Source organism: Macrobrachium rosenbergii, chromosome 44, assembly GCF_040412425.1.
Source record: "Macrobrachium rosenbergii isolate ZJJX-2024 chromosome 44, ASM4041242v1, whole genome shotgun sequence".
Taxonomy (NCBI): Eukaryota; Metazoa; Arthropoda; class Malacostraca; order Decapoda; family Palaemonidae; genus Macrobrachium; species Macrobrachium rosenbergii.
The window spans coordinates 14,698,929-14,720,904 of NC_089784.1; the positions used below are offsets into that span (position 1 = coordinate 14,698,929).

The following is a 21,976-nucleotide window of genomic DNA, read 5'->3' on the forward strand; positions in this document are numbered from 1 at the left end:
ATAAAACATTTTGTTTGTTAAATACAATATTCTATATTTTTCTTTTATTGAAAAGATATATTTTCAGATTCAGACACTTTTTATGCTAGTGCTGTTTCATTTTCTTTCTGAAGTGGGATAAACTCCAGAAACCAATGACGAAAAGCGTCAAGGAGAAAGGCTCGGGATTAAAATTCTATCGCTCCCTAAATAGCTTTCCAACCCGAGGCTCTCAATTTCTCCCGGCGTTTGTGCAACGTATAGACTCGTTTTTCCAAGAGGTCCAAACAATTACCTTTTAATCCGACTGGCAGTGGAACGCTCCAGTTTCCTATTAGGCTCTGAATTGGTCTGGCATTCGGAGTCATTCACGTGCAAGGAGGAACATTTTTGACTTGTTGTGGAAAGGAATGGGGTGGTTGCCCCTTCCTCCCTCCCTTCCCCCGTTCCTTCTCTCCCGGATCCCTCTTCCTCTTCCCGGCTGTCCGTGGAATTCCAGAATACTGAAATATTCAACACACGACTATCTGAGTCGAGCGTGAACGGTGCCAGTGGAAAAAAGTCAATACAAAGATACAAATCTTACTTTCCATAAAAGATTTCCTCTACAGATCGCTTCCTTTTACTTTTTTTTGTATTTTCCTTCCTCTTTTACATTTCTTTTCGTTTAGGATCATTTATTTCGTATTCAAATGAGAGTAAAATTATTCTGTCGAAGGGGTCGAATATATATAAATAAAAGTGGACGCGAATATTGTATTTTCTTTATGTATTTCCTTATTTTACATATACGGCTTATTCTTTGGAACATTATAGAGGGTAAAAATTTGGTCCCTGAACCTAAGATGTTGGATGTATTCAGAACACCCGAAAACTGGGAGCTGAATAGTGAATGTATCCAGGAGGCGCCTTAAGGAAAGCAAGAAAGTTGAGAACGTCTAGGAAAGAAGGATTAAGCCCAGATTATTTGGATCTTACGTGAGGCTTTAAAACTGCAGTACAGATATTACTCAAGAGATGAGAGGGACTTTATAAGGATGCTTAATTTTGCAACCAACTTTCTGAAATGACCGGTAGAAGTTTTCTTTGATTAATATTAACAAATCTAGCATCGAGTAAAATTCTGTTACTTGACTCTGTTGTGTTTTATCTGCGTTCTCGACAGCCAATTTCTTCATATCCCTTGTCGGGCAACTGAACTTAAGCCACTGGACAGTCAACCGAGCCGTGAAAAAAACAGGTAAGTCTTCTGGGCAGACCATTAAAACAACTGAACTGAAATTTAACTTAGAAATGAAAACGTTTCATAAACCCCAAAATGTATCTACGCATTGTAGGTGTACTTAAAGCAACTATGCATACATGGCTTGCTACTTTACTTTGATGTTAAGGGTCCTCTGGATAGAAAATGCAGACATCCTGTGTCTTGTTTTCATTTGGTAATGCATCATTTCAATAAGCATCTCTGAGTATCTCTATTTACCCACTCCATTCCTCATTTCCACCATCCGTTGTCAACCCAGCATTTGTCGATGTTGGGAAAATATAAAGCCTCTATGACTGATACATATTCCAAAGGTGATCGACGCTTGTAACGCAGGGAACCGATTTACCAGTCGGACTGTAATATCACCTTGCACCAAAGAAACCATTATCCTTTAGCAGTCTGAGATCTGAACACTTTTACTCTTAAGAAGAGTGAAGTTTTAAAAACTAAATGGAAATGTTTTGCTGTTGGGCGCAACTCAACTGGAATCAACATCAAGCCTTATTGTTATATCAAAAAAAAAAAAACGAATTCACTTTGTAACCATTAATAACAAACGTTATTGCAGTCATTCATTTAAAAGGTAAATAATGGTGTAAGTCAATATAAAACAAACGTTAAACAAAAAAACAATGGTGGTTTTCAGCGTTCGGTCATCTCGTGAATGCACTAATACTGTGAATTTTAGCAACGTAAACAAAATGATCTATCTTCCAATGGAAACCTGTTTGTAAACAAACACCAGAAACGTCAACATCATCGGCAACAACACTTTTTTCTTTTTAATTTTTTTGGAAGCTAGTAGACCCCTTTGCTCGGAAGACTTATCTCTCCCCACCATTTCAGTTAAAAATACCCAACCAGGGACAGTTCCCAAACGTGAAGCTGGCGGGCATAAAATCTTCGAACTTAGAAACAAATGAAAAATAAGCAACAAATATTGCTGGGAGCTTTGCTTTTTCCTGAATTAAGTTAAATTGGTTAGAGAAAAGTGATTCCGATGGGAAAATAGTATAGAAACAAGTTCATAGTTGACTGACTATTTGATTCATAAAATTTAGGCTGCCAAAACAAGCACTGAGGCACTTGCAGCCACGCAGCCATTAAGACATTGAAAAAAAGGGAGTTGGAGTAGTTGGACAGCAAGCTGAAGAGATCCAGACAAAGAAAATGAAATACAAATACCTGAAATTGGAACTGGGAAAAACCCAGTTTCACCTCTGACTGTCACTAGAAGTAGCAGTTAGAGGTGTTGGACAGCAAGATTAAAGGAAGACAGCAGAAATGTGGGTAAAGTAAAACACTAAAAAGGGGATGCAGCTAGCGATCAAACGGACGCTGCGAAACACCCTTCAGTAATGCCTAAAGTGCACCTCATATGGTGCACTGAGGGCACTAACCTTCTACAGGGTTTTTTCTGTAATCTCGGGGTAAAAATAAATACTTCTTTGCTGACGCAACAGCTCTCCTTTAATCTTACAAACTCTAATATAGATAGTTGATAATTTAGTATAAAAAATGCTTAGATAAAAAAAAATACATTGGAGTAAGTAATATCACTTCAAATTCCAACCCTTTAATCAACAATCATCAGATCATTGATCAAAAGAAAACTTTCTCATCTGACGTGACAAATCCCCATTAAAGAGTAAAAACTTTTCCATAAGTCGTTGATAAGTGGAAATATGTTCTTTCTTCAAGTCTTTTGCGAAAGTAACTTATAATGCTGTATTTTTCAGTCACCACATCAAATGCTAATGGGCCTCACGCAATACTTCTTTTATTGCTGTTCTGAACATTCATTTTCCTTCATTCGTCTCTGGAACATTCTATTTAACTTTCATTTTAAAATGCTTTAAATACAGATATTGGATCCATTCAGTGTAAGACGCCAACGCCTGAATCCATGCTGCTTTTATCAACGAGCTTACTGCATAAATGAAATAAATATTATATAGAAACCAATGTTAATATCTCACCATTTTTGCTAGCCATATTCCCACAAAATATGACAGAATGATTCATCATATCACTGAATACGATCTAATCTATGCTAAACGAAAAGAAATGTTAAAGGAAAAGAAAAAAGAAAAGGGAACCGATCTGTAGACAAAAATGTTTTATAGAAAAGATTTGTATCTTTGTATTGACTTTTTTTTTTCCTACTGACATCGTTCACGCTCGGCTCACGTCGTCGTGTGTTGAATATTTCAATACTCTTGAATTCCACGGACATAGGATGGGAGAGGTTGGGGGGGGAGATGGGACATGGGGGAGGGGGCGTATACTCCCGTACCTTTTCCCAACGAGTCAAAAATGTTCTTCCTTGCATGTGAGTGATTCCGAATGTGAGACCACTGCCGAACCTAATAGGAAATTGGAGCATTCCGCTGCTAGTGGGTAATTGTGCATTCAAGACCTCGTTACTCTTTCTTCCTATTAAAAGGGAAAACTTCTACTTATGGCCTTGTCTTCATTAACTTTCTCAATTGAATTGAATTGAATATAGAATTTAGGCCAAAGGCCAAGCACTGGGACCTATGAGGTCATTCAGAGCTGAAATGGAAACTGACAGTAAAAGGTTTGAAAGGTGTAACTGGAGGAAAACCTTGCAGTTGCACTATCAATTAATTGTTAGAAGAGGGTGGAGAGTGAAATGGAAGAAAGAGAATATGAAAGGAGGTACAGTAAAAGGAACGAAAGGGGTTGGAGCTAGGGGCCCAAGGCATACTGCAAAGAACCGTAAGTAATGCCTGCAGTACACCACATAAGGTCACTGACGGCACTACCCTCCTACGGGGATTAACTTCCTGACCCATAAGCGGGTTTTCCATTAGAGTACATATGAAACGATATTTCTGCGTCTTAAGTATAGTTCCCAAAGTTAGCTTTTTGAGAAAGAGACACATTAAGAGTAACTAGTTAAGAAGTTGGACGCTACGAAGTTTCTTATGCTTAGTATGACTAAATGCTTATGGCCAGGACGCTGCTGCAAATTTTAACTTTCATTCTGTTTGCCCAATCTCTGTTGGTCTCTCGCTTTTTTAAAAGCTGCTATCTTTTCTTAGTTTTGGCTCTCCAGTCATGTACATGATCATTATTGGTTTTATTTTTTATATCAGTTACGCAAATTATGTGTCTATATTCAACGCCCATAAAAATAAAAAAAAATCTTTTTATTGAAGTTCTCTCCCCCTCTGGTTGCATTTGCCGGCTGAGCGGTCTAGATAACTTTGTTCTTTATCATAATCCTTCATTTTCGTACATTCAAAGATGTAGTTAATTAGTCGTTTACGAATAAGCTAAAAAATCATTCCACGGTCGTGTCGATGTAATTAGGAAAAAGTTCGAAAAACACCTGAATTCCTTCAGAATCACTGACAACTTTTCTATGTAATTTGGTGCACATTAAAATAGAATTTCAAAGAGCCGATACACTTCGAGCAGGAAATGTAAGGATGGAATGGAATATACAATTTTGGCCAAAGACAGAGCGCTGGGGCCTGTGAGGTAACTCAGCGCTGAAAATCGGAAAAAGAGATTGAAAAAATTTTAAACTTAGGTGGAGCATGAGGAAAATCTCTCCGTTCCACTATAAAACAGTTGTTAGGAGAGGGTGGAAAGTAAGATAGAAGACTGAGAATATGAACCGAATTAAAATAAAAGGAATGAAAGGAGTGGCATTTAGGGGTCGAAGGGACGCTGCCAAAGAACCTTAAGTAATGACTACAATGCACTAAGTGTGGTGCATTGACGACACTACTCCCCTACAGAGTGCAGTAAATGTACTGAAGTACAGCTGGACAATTGAACGGTTATTTTTAGAAGAGATATTAATATAAGGGATTGATAAGGGAGCTTCATGGAAGTATGAGGAAACAATGCCTTCACCCAAGAACACTCAAAGAGACTTTTTTAATTCGCAAGAATTTTAACACTGCGAACTTACCTGTGACTTGTTTGTGACCAACCCAGATTCCATCTCTCTCTTTCTCTCTCTATTAACAAGGATACCATGTTACGAGAGTCTATCCGGTGGAACGAGTGGAACAGGACAATGAAACAAAATTTTATATACCAGCGAAACCGCAAGACCTTCAAGAAGAGGTAGAGAATTGCCGAACTGCTTAACCAAAACAGGCAGTTCGGCCTGGGAGACCTCGTTCCCGCTAACAAGCTTGTAGATAACTGCTTACTTACATTCCAGCTACTTGTAAGATTAAAATTTGGTTTACGTCAAATTAACAACGAAAGTTGATTAGGCCTCCAAAGGCTCTCCACCGCTTTTGTACCAGATTTTATTATGTTCTTACATCAACACGACTGTGGAATTTTTCTGCAAGATTTTTCTACCTCATGGGGTTATTATTATTATTATTATTATTATTATTATTATTATTATTATTATTATTATTATTATTCACTCCAATTTTTCTTTTTATGTATGTTTTACAACACTTTATCCAAGAAGTTTCCCCTCTAATCCTAAGAACTATTATTCGCCCTAGTTCGTGTATCCGTTGCATATTCCGAACTGGGTTAATTGTTCTAGTTGATTTACTGGCTGTTCCAAGAACAACAGCCCCTGGCGGCATACGGCTAGCTTAATCTAAACAACAACAAACAGTTCAAGGTGATAATCAAGTCTGTCCCCGACTAAATTCCGTTGCTCTCCAACTTCAATACAGATCGTCACTTCAATTTTCTTGGCATTCACCCGTTCCAGTCCTTTCCAGTCTATCCGTCCTACCTAAATTTTTCTTGGTAGTTGTTTCACAGGACTTCGCCGAGATAACTCCAAGGAGCAACTTGACTTCCTAATTTTTCACTCCATTCTGAATTTTGTCAGCATGTGTACGTATGACGTCACAATGCCTGGTCACAATTCCTAGCTGAAGAGACGAACATAGTCACAAAAATACACGTGTGTGTGTATTTGTGTGTGCACGCCGGCACTCATGCTCACGAGAGAGAGAGAGAGAGAGAGAGAGAGAGAGAGAGAGAGAGAGAGAGAGAGGCTATTTACAAATCAAATTAGCGAAAAAGAAATGAGAACACGAACGAACGAAGAGCAATTTCCCCCTAGATGTCTCGAGAGGAAGCCACCAGCCTCCACTCATCCCAAGCGAAGCTTCACAACGGGAGGACTCTCCAGATAAAAGTTATCGCTGTCATTTCTAGTTTAATTCAATAAAAGCTTTAGATGCCCCAGCGGCCAATTACTTCACGCTATACCGGTAGCCATGACAACGCCAGTCGCTTGTCGAAATTCCTCACCTGATGCCAATATCCGACATGTTTTACAGCGCGTCGACCGGTGTCAGCAAACCAGCATTTTTCCTCTATGTCTCTTTTGCAATCCGAGAGAGGAGGGAGCTAATTTGCGCTAGCGAGATTGGAAGAGAGAAAGAGAGAGAGGAATGCTTATTAATGAAGAGAGAGAGAGAGAGAGAGAGAGAGAGAGAGAGAGAGAGAGAGAGAGAGAGAGAGAGAGAGAGAGAGATTGTAATTAGCAGAAAGGATAGTGAGAATGCTTGCAAATGAAGTTTAGAGAGAGAGAGAATGCTGTCCCTGTTCTCTAAGGACATCACATCTTCATGCGTTCAAGGTTTTGTCATATTCAATAAGACTGCTGTTACGTGAAATGGATTGATGTCAGTCTATAGCCTCTGCTCCATAGTGTCGTCTTATTCATTATTAGGTCTACCCATGAGTAAAATAGGTCATTCTCTTTTATGTGCAACGATTCAAGTCTGGGAGCAAAGGGTATATTCCTGCTCAAAAGCAGACATAGAAAAACAGACGATGGGGCTGCTCAAATGAAAGAGCCATACCAACACAAACAGACTCTGCTTTCATCACGAAATTAGTTTGCTAGAACAATTTCCTTTTAATTAATGACTGCGGAGTAGGCCAGTGAGAAGCCTCGTAAAAGAGCTTCATCAAAACACAATTAGACTGATATCATCAGACACTTTGATTTGAGAGGCCATGTCCATACGCCAGCACAGAGGAACAAAGAACCTCCGCGGACTGATGAATTCCCTGTAGACTTTGAACCTTATTGCGTCGTGACACGAAGCTTGAAGTCGACTGGGAAATGGGTGACGCTGAAGTGGCTCTATGCCACGATAGTTAATCCATTTCGGGATGATGCTGCTTCTCTTCCTTTTTTCATCCTCTCGCAACGAGGATGAAGATTTCTTACAAACTTTCTCAAGAACGACCTGAACTGCTGTATTGACGAGGGGCGGCATCAGATCGCAGAGACAGCGTTATTATGGTATGCTTTATCAAATATGTGGATTAATTAGTCGAGGGAAATTATCATCATTAGCGGACAAAACTTAGTTATTAAATTTGCCACGCAAACTGCTAAAGGGTTAAAAAAAAAAAAGATAGAGTTCCCCTCCATCAAACCTGAACAAACAACCTTTCATGGGAAAAAAAAACGCCCTTCAGGGGCCTCTTTTACTGTATTACTATTTTACATCAAACGAGAAAAGGGTACAGAGAACAATGACTGAAAAGAGGTTTTGCCGGGGATGTTATCGTGTTGTTTGCCGTAGATGTTAAGGTTTTTCTTATACACGGTCGAAAAGATAAAAGAAATTCCCAACTACGACTGGTTTCCATTGATAACAATTTCCATCGATGGCTAATTTCACGCCAAGATAATACCGCTAAGAAACTGCAGTGGAAAATTCTTTCTGCTCACGGTTTAAGTATTCTCGTTCATGTTCAGAGATTCACCATCAGTCTCGCCCATCAGGAAGTCTACGGCATGTCTTTTCTTTTACTTTTAGTGGTGTCTTTAGTAGGCACATGCCATTATTTACTTTCTCTCTTATTACAAGAGTTTTTCCTCATCATCAGATATTAGGTAATCAAAGTTGTATCTTGAGATAGAATTTTGACATGCATAAAGGGCTACAGAAGCTACACATTGCAGGCCTTGGAGACCATATGGCGTTATGTTATGCTGATTATGGATACAGTATGGTCAGAATTATTAGTTGGTAAGTTATATTAGATGAAGAATATTTATTTGTTGAAGGAAGCAGATTACACGTTCTATGGAGAAGAGTTCTGTTTCGATGAGAATATGTGAAGGCGAGGTGGCCGGGGAAGAGGGGTTAGGATGGTAAAGGCTCTGTTGCGTGCGACTGCGTGCTGAAAGGATTATATGGGATATGAAAAGAGGGTTACGACAAGTTGGACACAGGGCTGGAGGGGGTCCATTCATCGGATGGGAGTGTATGAGGTTTGAACGGCCAATTCGTAGTCGGGCGAGAGCTGTTTCCCATCGTCAATTCTTGCTGCATGGATTCAACCATGTTAGTGTGGTAGGTACACAATACAGAGCACTTGGAACAATTTGCGCAACCACACAACCGATGTGAGGTATATTCTTTTCTGACCGAATAATTCTGGTTGTTTTATAACACATCATGTTCGATTTTGGTGATGAACACGGCACTGTGCTGTAGAGCAGATGCAGAAGTGAACAGAGGATCACATAATATGATACAGTATGATTTGACTGCCTGACGCATTTGTTGATCATACAAATATTGTATATGGTGGTTGAGGTTTCAGTCCTTTAAATCTTATATGAGTAAGAATAAAGCTGATCTCCAGCAATTGCTACCCTTCTTACGGCTTAACTGAGAATTGTTGAATATTGACATAAAGTCTCACAAATGATCGTTTGTTAAGAAGACGGACTTTCCACGTTTCCCTGTCCATTCAACTATTGTAGCCACTGAAAGGTGGAGCAAACAAGACTGAATCTCTGATGTTTCTTACGGGGCGTCTACACGATCCGACAACCTCTGGGGAACAAACTGAGCTGTCATAACCCTCAAAACTTCCTCTAAAAAGAGGGTGGCTGTCGGAAATGTTTGTCATCAAGGGCAAACTTGCGTAGTGTCTGTGTCCGTCATTAGAGAAATTTTTCCGATGGTATGGTCATGAGGCGACAACATTACGCTTCGTCCGCCAAACAGAGGTAGAGTACGGACATGACTTCAGAGATCTGGTAACTTGGCAAAAATTACTTGCCTATGACGACAGTAGCGAGCGTGTCCGTCAGACACTGTCAGACCCCTATTAGAATGCTGGACCGTTGTATATCTTCAAAAATGTAAACTTTCCTCTATGAATATCCTTGTGCTACCATCCATAAACAATATCTTCATCTGCAGGAGATAATGTTTTATGTGCCAAAAATCCTCATCTTGTCTAGCCACAACGGACTCCTGTAGGTTGTCTTTTGGGATTGCAGTCTAGCAATAATAACATAAGTATCATTTGCTACAGCTTGTGCATCAGTAAACTGTGAAATTCCATTAGTAAGAGCATTTGACGCTTCTTATTTCTCATCTTCAGATTTTTCAAAAACTTTGCCTGAGGAACAGTGAGCGAGGTATTATCGTCAAATTTTATTTCAAGTGAATTAAGTTTCATTAGTCGACTTTGCAAAAAACACTACTTGTCTCATTGCGGAGTAACCATGAAAAGACACGGTGAAGTCATTCCTAATAAACTGAACATTTGCAAGTGCACCTTGTTTTAGCCAAACATGATGAATCTTCGACAATCATTGCTCCCAAAAAAAGGAAATGTTTCTCTGAGACAATCTGACATATTAGAGACTTATTTCGTCTCATTAACTCTGTCGTCTATATAATTTATGAAACATTAAGGACGGAAAGGAAAAACCCTTGTCAAAATCTCGATATTTGTTACTAAACGAAGCTAGTTAAATTTGTTACTAAACGAAGCTAGTTAAATCAACTTTCCCAAATAAATACGATATAAGATTCGTTCATATTCATTCTGAACGCTAAATTTAATTGGATTCACGTAAAATGACTGCGAGAGAGAGAGAGAGAGAGAGAGAGAGAGAGAGAGAGAGAGAGAGAGAGAGAGAGAGAGAGAGAGAGAGGATGTGCATTGGCAAAAGTAAAAAGTTGGCTAGTGCACTCTTAAACGAAGTAATTTTCGACAATATTTTTCGAAGTTTTTTAATCAAGTCTGGCCCCATTGAAACTTATGTTTAATTCAAGATATTCGAAAGTGCAAACATCTGTCCATGCGGAATAGTTAACACTTAACTCCAATAATACCTATTGTCCAAATATTAGGAAAAGCCACCCGTCTCTCCTGGCTTTTATAGCGTGTTTCCCTCGCCAAGATTTTAATATACGTTAAAATAAGGCAAAAGATTCTATTTGATGAAAATTTCGTCTGGTGACGTGATACCGGAACCATTAAAAATTAATATGTGCTTAAACTTATCATTAGAATCATTGCTGTCACAGAAAACCAAGAAGATAAAGGACAAGATGTAAGCTAATGCAATAGGTAGTTGTGGTTTTACTCTCCAACAAGAGGGCTTATATTCACTCTAGGGTGATTCTCTACAGGTTCCCATTTCGATTCAGCTCTTCTCTCCCACACCGAATATTCGATATTGCAAAAGTTAAGTATACCTTAGTTTTACCAGACCACTGAGCTGATTAACAGCTCTCCTAGGGCTGGCCCGAAGGATTAGACTTATTTTATGTAGCTAAGAACCAATTGGTTACTTAGCAACGGGACCTACAGCTTATTGTGGAATCCGAACCACATTATACCGAGAAATGAATTTCTATCACCAGAAATAAATTCCTCTAACTCTTCATCAGCCGGCAGCGGGAACTGAACTCCGGCCCATCGAATGACAGTCTGAAGCTCAACCGGTTCGGCCAACAAAGGGCTTATTCGATATTGCAAAACACTTGCAAAACACTATTCAAGACCATCAGAACTGCTGAACTACGGTCATCATTGGCCAGCATTGTGAGACTTATCTACAGTATATAAGATATTTCAGATGTTAACCATTCGTCTATTAGCTTGCAGAATTGTTTGAAAAGTACAAATCATATAGAAACTCACCATTTAGACCAGACTCTGGAGATGGCTTGATAGTTGCACCAGGCCATAGGCAGCTTCTGAAATTAAAAGATATCAGTATGCAGCAAAATGGCTAGGTTTACATCAGTTAATGCAGTAACCATTTTCTCCGAAAACATTTAAACCGAAGACGAACTCAATAGGCAAAAAGCATTCCAACTCACAAAAACATTTAAGGTAAAACACTTACTATAATTGTAGACAAGAAGACCAGTAGAACAGCCGGACTACACCACACAATCGTAAAAACTCGAGGAAACAATCGTCCGACGTATCGCCACAAAGACAAGGTAGTACTGAGCTTTGACAGTTGATGCTTGTTGGTGTGCCGAGAACAAGGAAGTTTCCAGCCAAGGACGATGAATATATAACACAATAAGCGTCTGCCTGTTCGTCCGTTTATGGTAACTAAGAATTTATACCTTTGCCGACTCTATTTAAACTCAAAAAATGTCTGTTCTGCTTTGTGCTTGTCTTTCAGATTCACTTCGTCTTTTAACATCCCTCTATCTGTCTATCTACACACACATATACGTGTATATATATACAATATATATCATTTTTTATATTCACCGAAATTAAGCCACAAATGTCGTTTAACAACCAGTTATCAATTCTAATCCTCCTTCGGGGTTATGCCCAAGGTACAGCGAACTGGATATTAACGATATTTGTAGCCTAATGCTATGCTCGTATATATATATATATATATATATATATATATATATATATATATATATATATATATATATATATATATATATATAAATTATATAATATATATATATATATGGTTAGAGAAATTAGCTGATGTATGACTAAGAAAACATATAATATTAATAATAATTTCGTTAAGATTTTATTCTATAATTTCTTTCCCTGTTGCATCAGAGTGTGTTGCTCACAAAATAAAATACGTTTCAATTAACTGGACTCAGAATATGCTTTTTTGAAGGCAAATTTAACATTAGTTCTTCTGATACGTGAAAACTTAGAGCCTCTATTTTGATTAAATAAAAAGGTATGTTTTCTATTACGATATCGTATTTAACAATGGAGTGATTACTCTGTTATTAGATTTAACAATAGGTTTCAGTCCCTGTAAAGAAATCCCTTGCATGTTAAGTGATGCACCAGATTTAAAATGAACTCTAGTACGAAAATTTCTAATCAAGGTCTAAGGTCTGAAAGCTAATTAATTGAGCGTCAGAGTTGGGGTTCATTTATCACCATCATATCATCACAGGTTCTTTGACCGGTATCCTACAGTATTAATGACCATAGTCGCTGTGATGCCAGTGTACGTATCTTAATCAATCAAATAGTAACTGGAAGGGCTCGACTGAACTAGTAGCTTTCACTGTTCACATTTATGTATATACCTATGGGTTGTTTTCAAATATCACTTGTTAGGATGGGAAATGTTAAGTATTTCTGTCATTATTCAGTATATATGTATATATATATATATATATATATATATATATATATATATATATATATATATATATATATATATATATAGTAAACCCCTTCCTTAAGCTCCACACCTTAAACTGTCCTCCTGTTTATGACTTCCAAGTACTCTGGCGGAAATTCTTCTTTCAGATCGTACCAGTCCGGACCGGACAAAATCGCAAGAATCCAGTTCGAGCGACCTAAGATGAGAACAAACGAGGCCCCTGAACGAAGCGAAGAGGAGAGACGTTGGTGAACCACCAAGGAGAACACATCTCCAACCAGAGGCGGGCCCTCGACTCTGATACGACACTCTAGCTCTGCCAACCCACTAACAACAAGGCCGACTATCTCTTCATGGGCCGACTGGATGTCTCCCTCTTGCTCTCTCATTACGAAGTATACATTAATTTAATCAGGTACGTGTCTGGTAGAGGGTTCCGCCCATTCTATTCTCTTTATTTCTCTCGACTGTCTATCAATGCAACCATTCCTTTCCGGGAATATTCTTGCCGGTGACATTTTAGTGATATAACGCCAATTGTGTGATTACTTACCTGTGCAGAAGTTAATAAGTGAATTAAGTGCCTCCTCCAGCCTTAAGCTTTTATCAAATTCAATCGATAGTCCTATGACTGATATCTTGGACTGTTCTCTCTTTTGCAGAGAGGATTTTGGTGTCGTGTGAGCTGTGCCCCACGTTGTTCCAAGCAAGAGCCTGTTCCCGATCCATGAAGAGCCGCTACAGTGTCGTTATAGGAATTGATTAATTAACTAAATTAACTGCGATCATAATTATAAGTATTAGCTAAGAGCCTCTGCAGAGTTTATCATTTGAAGTGATCAATTAATTAAATTAGTTGTAATCATAAATGTATTAATTAAGCCCCTGGGGTCTCACTCTGGCTCCCCCAGTGATCATTTACCCTTTTGTTTGTTTACGTATGCGGCTATGTATGTTGCCACAAGGTAAGGAACAAGCAGGTAAGCTTCCACAGATCCTATAAACTTAATACACACACACAACCATATATATATATATATATATATATATATATATATATATATATATATATATATATATATATATATATATACATATATATATATATATATATATATATATATATATATATATATATATATATATATATATATATATATATATATATATATATATATATATATATATATAGAGAGATAGAGAGAGAGAGAGAGAGAGAGAGAGAGAGAGAGAGAGAGAGAGAGAAGGAAAAGGTCCTGTGTACCCCTTGTATTATTCCATCTCAATGAAACATGCTTCAGGAATAACCCCAATTCCCTTAAGAAATTACGAACTCCACCTGTTCATTCACAGAGCAGTAGCAAAGCACTGCCGTCGAAAAAAATAAGCTCTATGGAGTGGCAGCTGGTTAAGAGCACACAGCCGCTGGATTTTCACCTTTAATTTTAGCTCGTAAGTCAGCCAGGCGACAAATTGTCCTCTTAACATTACGGCTGATGAGGGAAGTTTGTTATATGGCTTTCGCTCTAAGGCCGATTAGCTGAGATACTGCGGATTTACCTGGGGCCATAAATCAATCGAGAATTCGTTTCAGTTCCCCTTTTTCCCTTCTCGCATTTAGTTTTTCTCTAAATTCTTCGTCCGTCGGTTTGTCACTTCTAGAAAAATATTTTAGTATTCTTATGGTATAGATATGTAACGATAATTCAGTCTAAAAGGCCACTGACAACTGTCGCATTAATTTCAATGAACAGTTCTATGATAATGATAAGATTAGCAAAACCTAATTCCCCTGGAGATTACGTGTTCTCCTTTCTATATTTTTAAGTTCTCATGGATCAGTAAAAATGTTTGAACGAAGAAGTGATAGGATAAGTGTTAAAAGTGATTAACGATGCATTCCAAGTGATGGGTATACACTGCTAATATACGTCACGTAGATGCTCTGTATGTTTTCTGCACAGGGATTTTATCCTTGATTCAGATGCTAGAAGAAGAATGTGGCAGGACTGAAGTTATCTTTCCGTGGAACTATCTCCTTTTGGCCAACATACGTTGGGAAGTGTCTGTAGGGACATCAGTCGAACAGTAATTTGAAGATATTTCAGGGGACCGCCATAATGAAACAGAACGGTTTGTCACATTAACTGTCATTGCTAATAGTACCATCCGCAGTAGCAGTGGTAGTATTAGTACTACTATTAGTAGTAGTAGCAGCAGAATGACTGTTAGGAAACAGCTAACTTCACTGTTTCTAATGGTTATCACGATATTGTAGTAGTTTTCCGTTTTGAGTTATAATTGTGAATTAGATTAATAATTTCTTTTATTTCTAAACAATTCCTAATTGGTGATCCAGCTCAGTGTGAACTAGTGAAACAGAACTATAGCACCTATAAATATAGTTAAATGACAATGGTCCAATAAAAAAATAGAGAAGAAAGTTTTGCTAAGTGTGATGCATTAAAATTGAATTATGAACGCGATAACTTTTAGGTTATAGTTATTTCTAACTGAAAATCTAACTAATGGTGACAAAACATATCTAGAAATTTTAGCGGATAACTGTAAGACTTTATGTATACTATTGAGTATTTCCCGGCAGACTACGCAAAATACAGCTAAAAGATTATGCCATTGACCAAAACGAATGAGGCATCAGAGGTGAGGGAAACATTGTTGTAAAGTTGGAAGTGGGTGGGAGAGTAAATTCCGCTGCATAAGAGCCTTTACGGAGGGCGGAAAATGGAAAACCTCAGGTATCCGGTCATACAGATCCTTTGGCATAAGTTTGCGCCATTAGTTGAGCGGAATATGGGCTGGTGAAACATGGCGTGTATGGTCCCTAGAGTCGTAAGCCTTTACTTGCCTTTCGACGCTTGAAAATGTCAGGATGAAGGCATTCGAGTCCTGGAAAAGTGATGGAATTATTTCCACTATCTGTGAAGGCGGCTTTATTCTCCTCTACTCAATAGTGTAATGTAGTAGGAGAGTTGGTTTTGTTCCTTTTTTTTATCTTTAAACTGATATTCAAGTGCTTTCAGAGCTCCGAATGAGGCAGAAGAGCAGCATACTATCTACTGTGATGATCATCTCGTGTTTTCTGTCTAATATTCATATTATTTTCTTTTGAATTCTTAAATGAACATTGGTTATACTTACTAACTGTCTTTGTCAACACATGAACCTATTTAAGTGTTCCCATTTTACTGAAACCATTTTTTGCTAATAATATTTCAATCTATGAAAGTATATTTTATTCTTCAACATTTCCATTTATTGTATAGTGATGGGTGCTACTCTGTAAGTTAGATTTGCGGTACAATGAAACTCTAAAACTGTTCAATGCAAGATGATTATGCTTCTAAGAGTCTGGCAAGGGGAATAAGTCTTTATACGGACGTTGGATGAGCATATGATAATATATTAAATGATTTATTTGATTGCTTGGCATTGTCTTATAGCAAGAACACCCAATGAGATATAATGAACATACCATTGACGGATTCATTTGAATGTTATTTTTCCCGAAAAGATGACCGAAATAAAACTCGTACAGTGGAATTTGATGCATAGGTTATTGAACAAAAATTGCGCATGCATGGTTACTGAGAACGAAAAATCGATGTTAAAATTCTTTGACTTTTTCCCCCTTTTAGCCTAGGTATGAGATCGGCTCCATTTATCGGTCCAAAGAGGCCTTTTCTCTGAATTTTGGAATTTGCAGCGAATGAACTTTAGTAAGAGCAAAGGTCAATGGGACAGGCAGTCTACAGCCTTTTTCTATTTCAGACCGAATAAAAAGGCTGCATCATACAGGGAGACTGAATACAAATGTCAGAAAGGGCAAAAAGGTGGACTGATATAGACGTAAACCGCAAATGTATTTTTGTGTCTCATGAAGAAAGCTTGATTCTCGGAAAGGACAATTGCATAATCTTCCCTTTCAAGCCCACGTCAGTTAACCATGAAAACGCTCGCCAGTTGCAAGAAAAACGTTCCGTATCTTCAGAGCTATTCATCGGAGATATTTAGAAGAACAAAGAGTGATTGTAGGCTGAGTTGCCCACGAGTTCTTTTCAGTGTTTCGAGTAGAAGGCTTTTGCTGACGTACGTGTCATGGGGTGCGAGCGAGTGCATAGAAGTGGTCTCCTAGACAGCGTAGGTGAAACAGAAAATAACCGTTGGGAATGGAGTAAATGCAGGAAAGGAGAGAACGTTCTCGGAAAGCCTGAATGAAAGCGTGGTTGGTGTTGGTGGAGCTCAAGATGGTATAATCAAGGCCACCGGGGCCTTGGTATAATGCGCTGTGACAGGAATGAGAGGGTGGGAGGCAGGAGAGAGATGGAGTAGGTGTGACGGCTCGAGTTCTCTGGTAAAATAGAGGTGAAGAAGATGTTACCTTTATTCGAAATGTTTTTTTTTTAATTACGAATGAAGCTTTTCGTTGAAAATAAATATATCACTGCTTAAGGAGAGAGAGAGAGAGAGAGGCTTCAAGATTGTGCTTGAAATATGTGATTTAATGGTTATATGTTTTCGTAATTTGAAGTTTTGAATGCAATTTACAAGTAATGGGAAATTTCAGCTTTAAGGGGAGCACATTTAAGTATATACGGTAAATACTGGAGAGATGCCTCTGCATCTTAGAAAGAATGAAATCAATTCCAAAGTGATTACAATTACTAATTCCGGTCTTACGAAAGTGCATTGACCGTTTTCTTCATGCCACGGAAAGTAGAAGGCATTTGCTCGCTCCTGGAAGTGTGATCGATATCAATGCAAACTAAATAATTGGCAAGAAAGGGTCCGTGGCGGAAGTCTCTAGAGATGAAGGGTCAGAGAGACCTCTCTGTTCTGTTGGTGAAGAGAGGTGGAAGAGGCATAAGTTGCCCGCACACCATGAGTAGTAGTGCTCGATAAGGCTGCAGTAGTAGTAGTAGTAGTAGTATCTCTATTTAATATCGTTATGTACTGCATGATAAGGAAAGGAAGAAAAGTCTCAGGCAATGTGAGGACACAGAATCAGCATCGGAGTCTTAATTAATTGAGATGTTACGGAATATATCAGAAAGGGTGAGAATAAATTTAGATAAGCAATGACCATTTCATTAGAATTCAAAGTTACCTATGGTTTCATAAGGGCTTTTAAATTGCTATCCTAAGAAATACCTCATTCATTTATTGACAAAGATTACATAATATTTTCAGTAACAGAACATTATTATGAAAACACAAAAACTAACTGTAATGAGGATCTCTGGGAAACCTCTTTTTTGAAAATAAATAAATAAACAAAAATGAATAAAAGTAAACCGAATATGGGTAAATCTCTGAGCAACACTAATAACGACCAAAAATAACATAAAATACGGTGTTGGAAGTTCATTACGAGCACGTGGAATTAAACTAAGAGGGAGATAATGGTTCTCTTAGGGACCAGTACGCCGAAATAGGTGACTAGGGACCCAAAGATATGGCTTAACCTTTCCTAGAGAAGCACTAAAATCTTTACCACCTTAATAGAGAGGGGAATAGGCCATCCAAAATGCAAAGAATTATGTTTTTAGTAGGCCTGGATACCTTTTAGAAGATTTTTCTTTGGAAATTAAAAATCATGTTATTTACTCAAGTAAGTTAAAAGCGATTGTTTATAAAGTTGATGTTTTTCACTGTGAACATCTTTATCTAGAAATATGTAAATAGAAAATTTTGCGTCGAACGGGAATTTTATTTTTTACGTAAACAAATTGTTATATCAAAACATAAGACAAATATGCATTGATGAAAGCGAATAGTTTCTTCTAACGCTCCTCAACTAACTTTCTCAGCTATAGAAAAGCTTTCAAAACCACATATAAAATAATACCTGAAACTCTGAAAGATAAATTACAATTAATAACATAAGTGATTGAACTCAAAAACCACACAAGTCCTTAATACGTGTAATGAGTTAAAAAAAAAAAAGTTAGCCAGAATGGCAGTTCTTACATAAAAACTGAGCATGGAAAAACAGTCTTGTCAACACCGTGCATCCTTTACTTTCAGCATCTGGAAATTTTAATTTTGCGTGCTTGAGTGTCCGTGTGTGTGTGTGTGTACGTATGTTTCTCCAGTCTAGGATTTACAACTGATGGCGAGTTTGGCCTGTCACCACCCGCGTATTAGTTATCAATCTTCTTTAATTAGCAAACACATTTTTGGCTCGAGTTATACTCGTAACCCTTTGTCTTGCATATACTAAAATACCTGAAGATTAGATTGTCATGGAAAGCAACGAAAGAATGGCAAAAATTAAAACACTAGAACAATATCATTAATGACCATCATTCGTCGAAGGAACGGATTGACGAAATAAAAAGATAACCGTTTGATCAATCTCTCTGATTTTGGAAAAAAGAAGACTTTAATTAACGGACATGACAGAAAAAAAGCACAGAGGTGCCTTGAAAGGCTTCTTAAGCTTACTTGGAAGTAATTAAAAGATAAGAAGTTTTAAGCAGAAGTGCAATCAGTCAATGGGGCTGAAAGGATCGTGCTAAAAGTTATGAAATCCTCTGAATATAAATTTTCAGAAATGTATTTTAGGGATTAAGAATGAAGAGGATAAGAGAAATTAGCGAAGTTTTAACATCTTAGGTAGGAACGAAAAACCATAAATAAGAGAAAGACGCAATATGAAGAGGGAACTAAAACCTAAACCGTCGGCTCTTGTCAAACATGAATAGCACAATGTTTGTTCTTGGTCCAGGCTGTTAGCGTCGAAACTCGGTTGTGAAACTTGAAAGCGAAACTCGGATGTGAAAGACTTTGAAAGTTCAGAATGTGAGTCAGTGTTGTTCGCTATAAATGAATACGGACGAAAATTTACCCATTGAGGATGTGCTATTTCTCGCTTACGAAGTATAAGCATGAAAACACCCTTACTGAAAATTAGGAATTTCAAGCCTCAGGTAAAAAAAAAAAAAATTGTCCGTGGGAAAACCATTTCCACTTCCGCTGGTAACAACTGCATCTCGATGCATCTAAATGCAAACCTGCTTCAGGAACTTCCACACCAAGTCTCGGATACAAACTTCTCTGGCCTAAAGGCGAGAGTTTGGGAAGCATTCCAAGTTACTCGCTTCAGTAATTTGATGTAAGTATATGTTAGACAAAGGCTGTTTCCAGTGGTATAACCAGAGAGAGAGAGAGAGAGAGAGAGAGAGAGTGGATATTATTGAGTCATTATTTTCTTCAACATCATCGTCACTTTTATTATTATGCTGCAATTATTTCCCTATTGAATGATTCATTTTTACAACGACAGGAAATATCCTTCTGAGACATTTTGCGAAAGTATACCTCTCTCTTTACCTACGATTAATGTCAAAATCGGAAACTCCCAGTTCGGCCATCTCCCATGCGCTTCACATCGGCCAGGAATTGGCTGGAGCTGTTTGCTGCTCAACGTCTGCTAGAGGTAACAATTCAATTGCATCGGCCAATCAGAGGCAAGATGGAAGCTTCAGTGATAACGGCCGAGGATATTTACCATCACGCCAAAAATAAGTTAATGAATAAATAAAAATAAAAAAGCAAACACACACACATACACAATAGCTATTGCGTGTACTTTTTTTTTAGAATATCGCATCTTTATTCAAATGAGATGTCACAAGGTCCTACTCTTGTGTTCCTTACCCTGGTGGGGACAGTTTAGGAGAGACTGAAACGTTACGTTAAAGCATCATGTTCCTATACCGAGGTTCACTTAGTGAAAGTAACTGTTCTTTGATGATGGCTCTTATGTGAGCCATTAATCTTAGCCGAATTGAATTTATTCCTGTTTTTTTCACATACTGGTTATCTGTTCTGTGAAAGCTTGTCTGTCAAGTGAATAACCTATCAGTTTGTTCTAAAGGGAAAGTATTATATGATTAATAACAACTCTTTATAATACTAATTATATTTTAGTAACACCATTTGATTTTGATATTTCCTGTTCATAGCAATATTTTCTCTATTATGTGATACTTTGTCGGGTTCTTAGCAATCAGTTGCTAGCTATTTCGTTTACTCATCACAACTGAAAAACATTTTGCGCTTCACTAGATGAATCATTGGATAAAAAGATTCATCAAAAGATGTGCGAATCATTTATATTTAGATTTGTATGGGAAGTTATCACATTTAAGAGAAGAACTATGTATAATGATAAGCCTTAGTCATGAGCGGACCTCTGGGTTTCATGTGAGAGCAGGGACTCAGACCCTGTCCTCTGAAAAGGAAAGGGATAATGGAAAAAATGATGACCTTGGGGAACACTGGAGCAAAAATACATTTAGAAGACTTTCATATTATCTCTCAAGAGAGCTGCGTGCATTTCTTGATGCGATTTGACCTTGGTGTGATGTGTTTTCTCGAGATTTTCATCTCGTTTTAGTTTCCTGTAAAAGAAAACTATTGAGATGACTATTTGTCGGTCCGTCCGCACTTTTTCTGTCGGCCCTCAGATCTTTAAAACTACTAGTGCTAGAGGGCTGCAAATTGGTAGGTTGATCATCCACTCTCCAATCATCAAACATAGCAAATTGCAGCCCGCTAGCCTCAGTAGTTTTGATTTTGTTTAAGGTTAAAGTTAGCCATAATCGTGAGTCTGGCACACAGACCACCACCGGGCTGTGGCTGAAAGTTTCATACAGCATTATACGCTGTACAGAAAACTTCTGCATATTTTTTACTTGTTTTATTTCGTACTTAAGGGTGTAAAGCAGGTCTTTTTTTTCACTTAATATGCATAAGTATACAGACAAGGAAGCATGCAACACATTCACACTATATATAACATATATATATATATATATATATATATATATATATATATATATATATATATATATATATATATATATATATATATATATATAAATGGATGCATGTATGTATGTGTGTATGCTCCAGGATAACTCTGAAACGCATTGAGCAACTTCAACCAAACTTGGTATACATATGACTTACTATCTAGAAAAGAATACTGTGGGGTTAAGATATCACTACACCAAAGGGCACCAAAGGGCCCGGTGGTGGGAAGGGCTTCCCTGAAACGGAGTTAGTTCTGCCCACAGGCTTAGTAACTAAATAAACTCTACAGGTTCATCATACCTCATTTCGGTATACACATGACTTACTATCTGGAAAAGAAAGCTGGGGTGTAAGACATCACTGGCACCATAGGGGTTGGGAGTTGGAAGGGGTGACATGTAAAAATAACTGAAAACAACAGATATTAGTGTCTAATCCATAGTTTTCGAGGTCGCTGAGAT

General features: G+C 37.8%; 1 protein-coding gene across 5 annotated transcripts in view; it reads right to left on the bottom strand.

Moving 5' to 3' along the window:
• LOC136829352 (uncharacterized) overlaps positions 1–21,976 on the bottom strand; it is a 100,844-nt gene that overhangs the window by 34,847 nt on the left and 44,021 nt on the right. For 3 of the 5 annotated variants that reach the window (XM_067087774.1, XM_067087773.1, XM_067087772.1), the window contains exon 2: positions 11,192–11,247. In XM_067087774.1, coding sequence (XP_066943875.1) covers positions 11,192–11,247 — 56 coding nt within the window. Of the gene's footprint in view, positions 1–5,195; positions 5,293–11,191; positions 11,248–11,399; positions 11,692–21,976 lie in introns of those variants that run through there. The other 2 variants (XR_010850358.1, XR_010850359.1) reach the window with 2 other exon arrangements.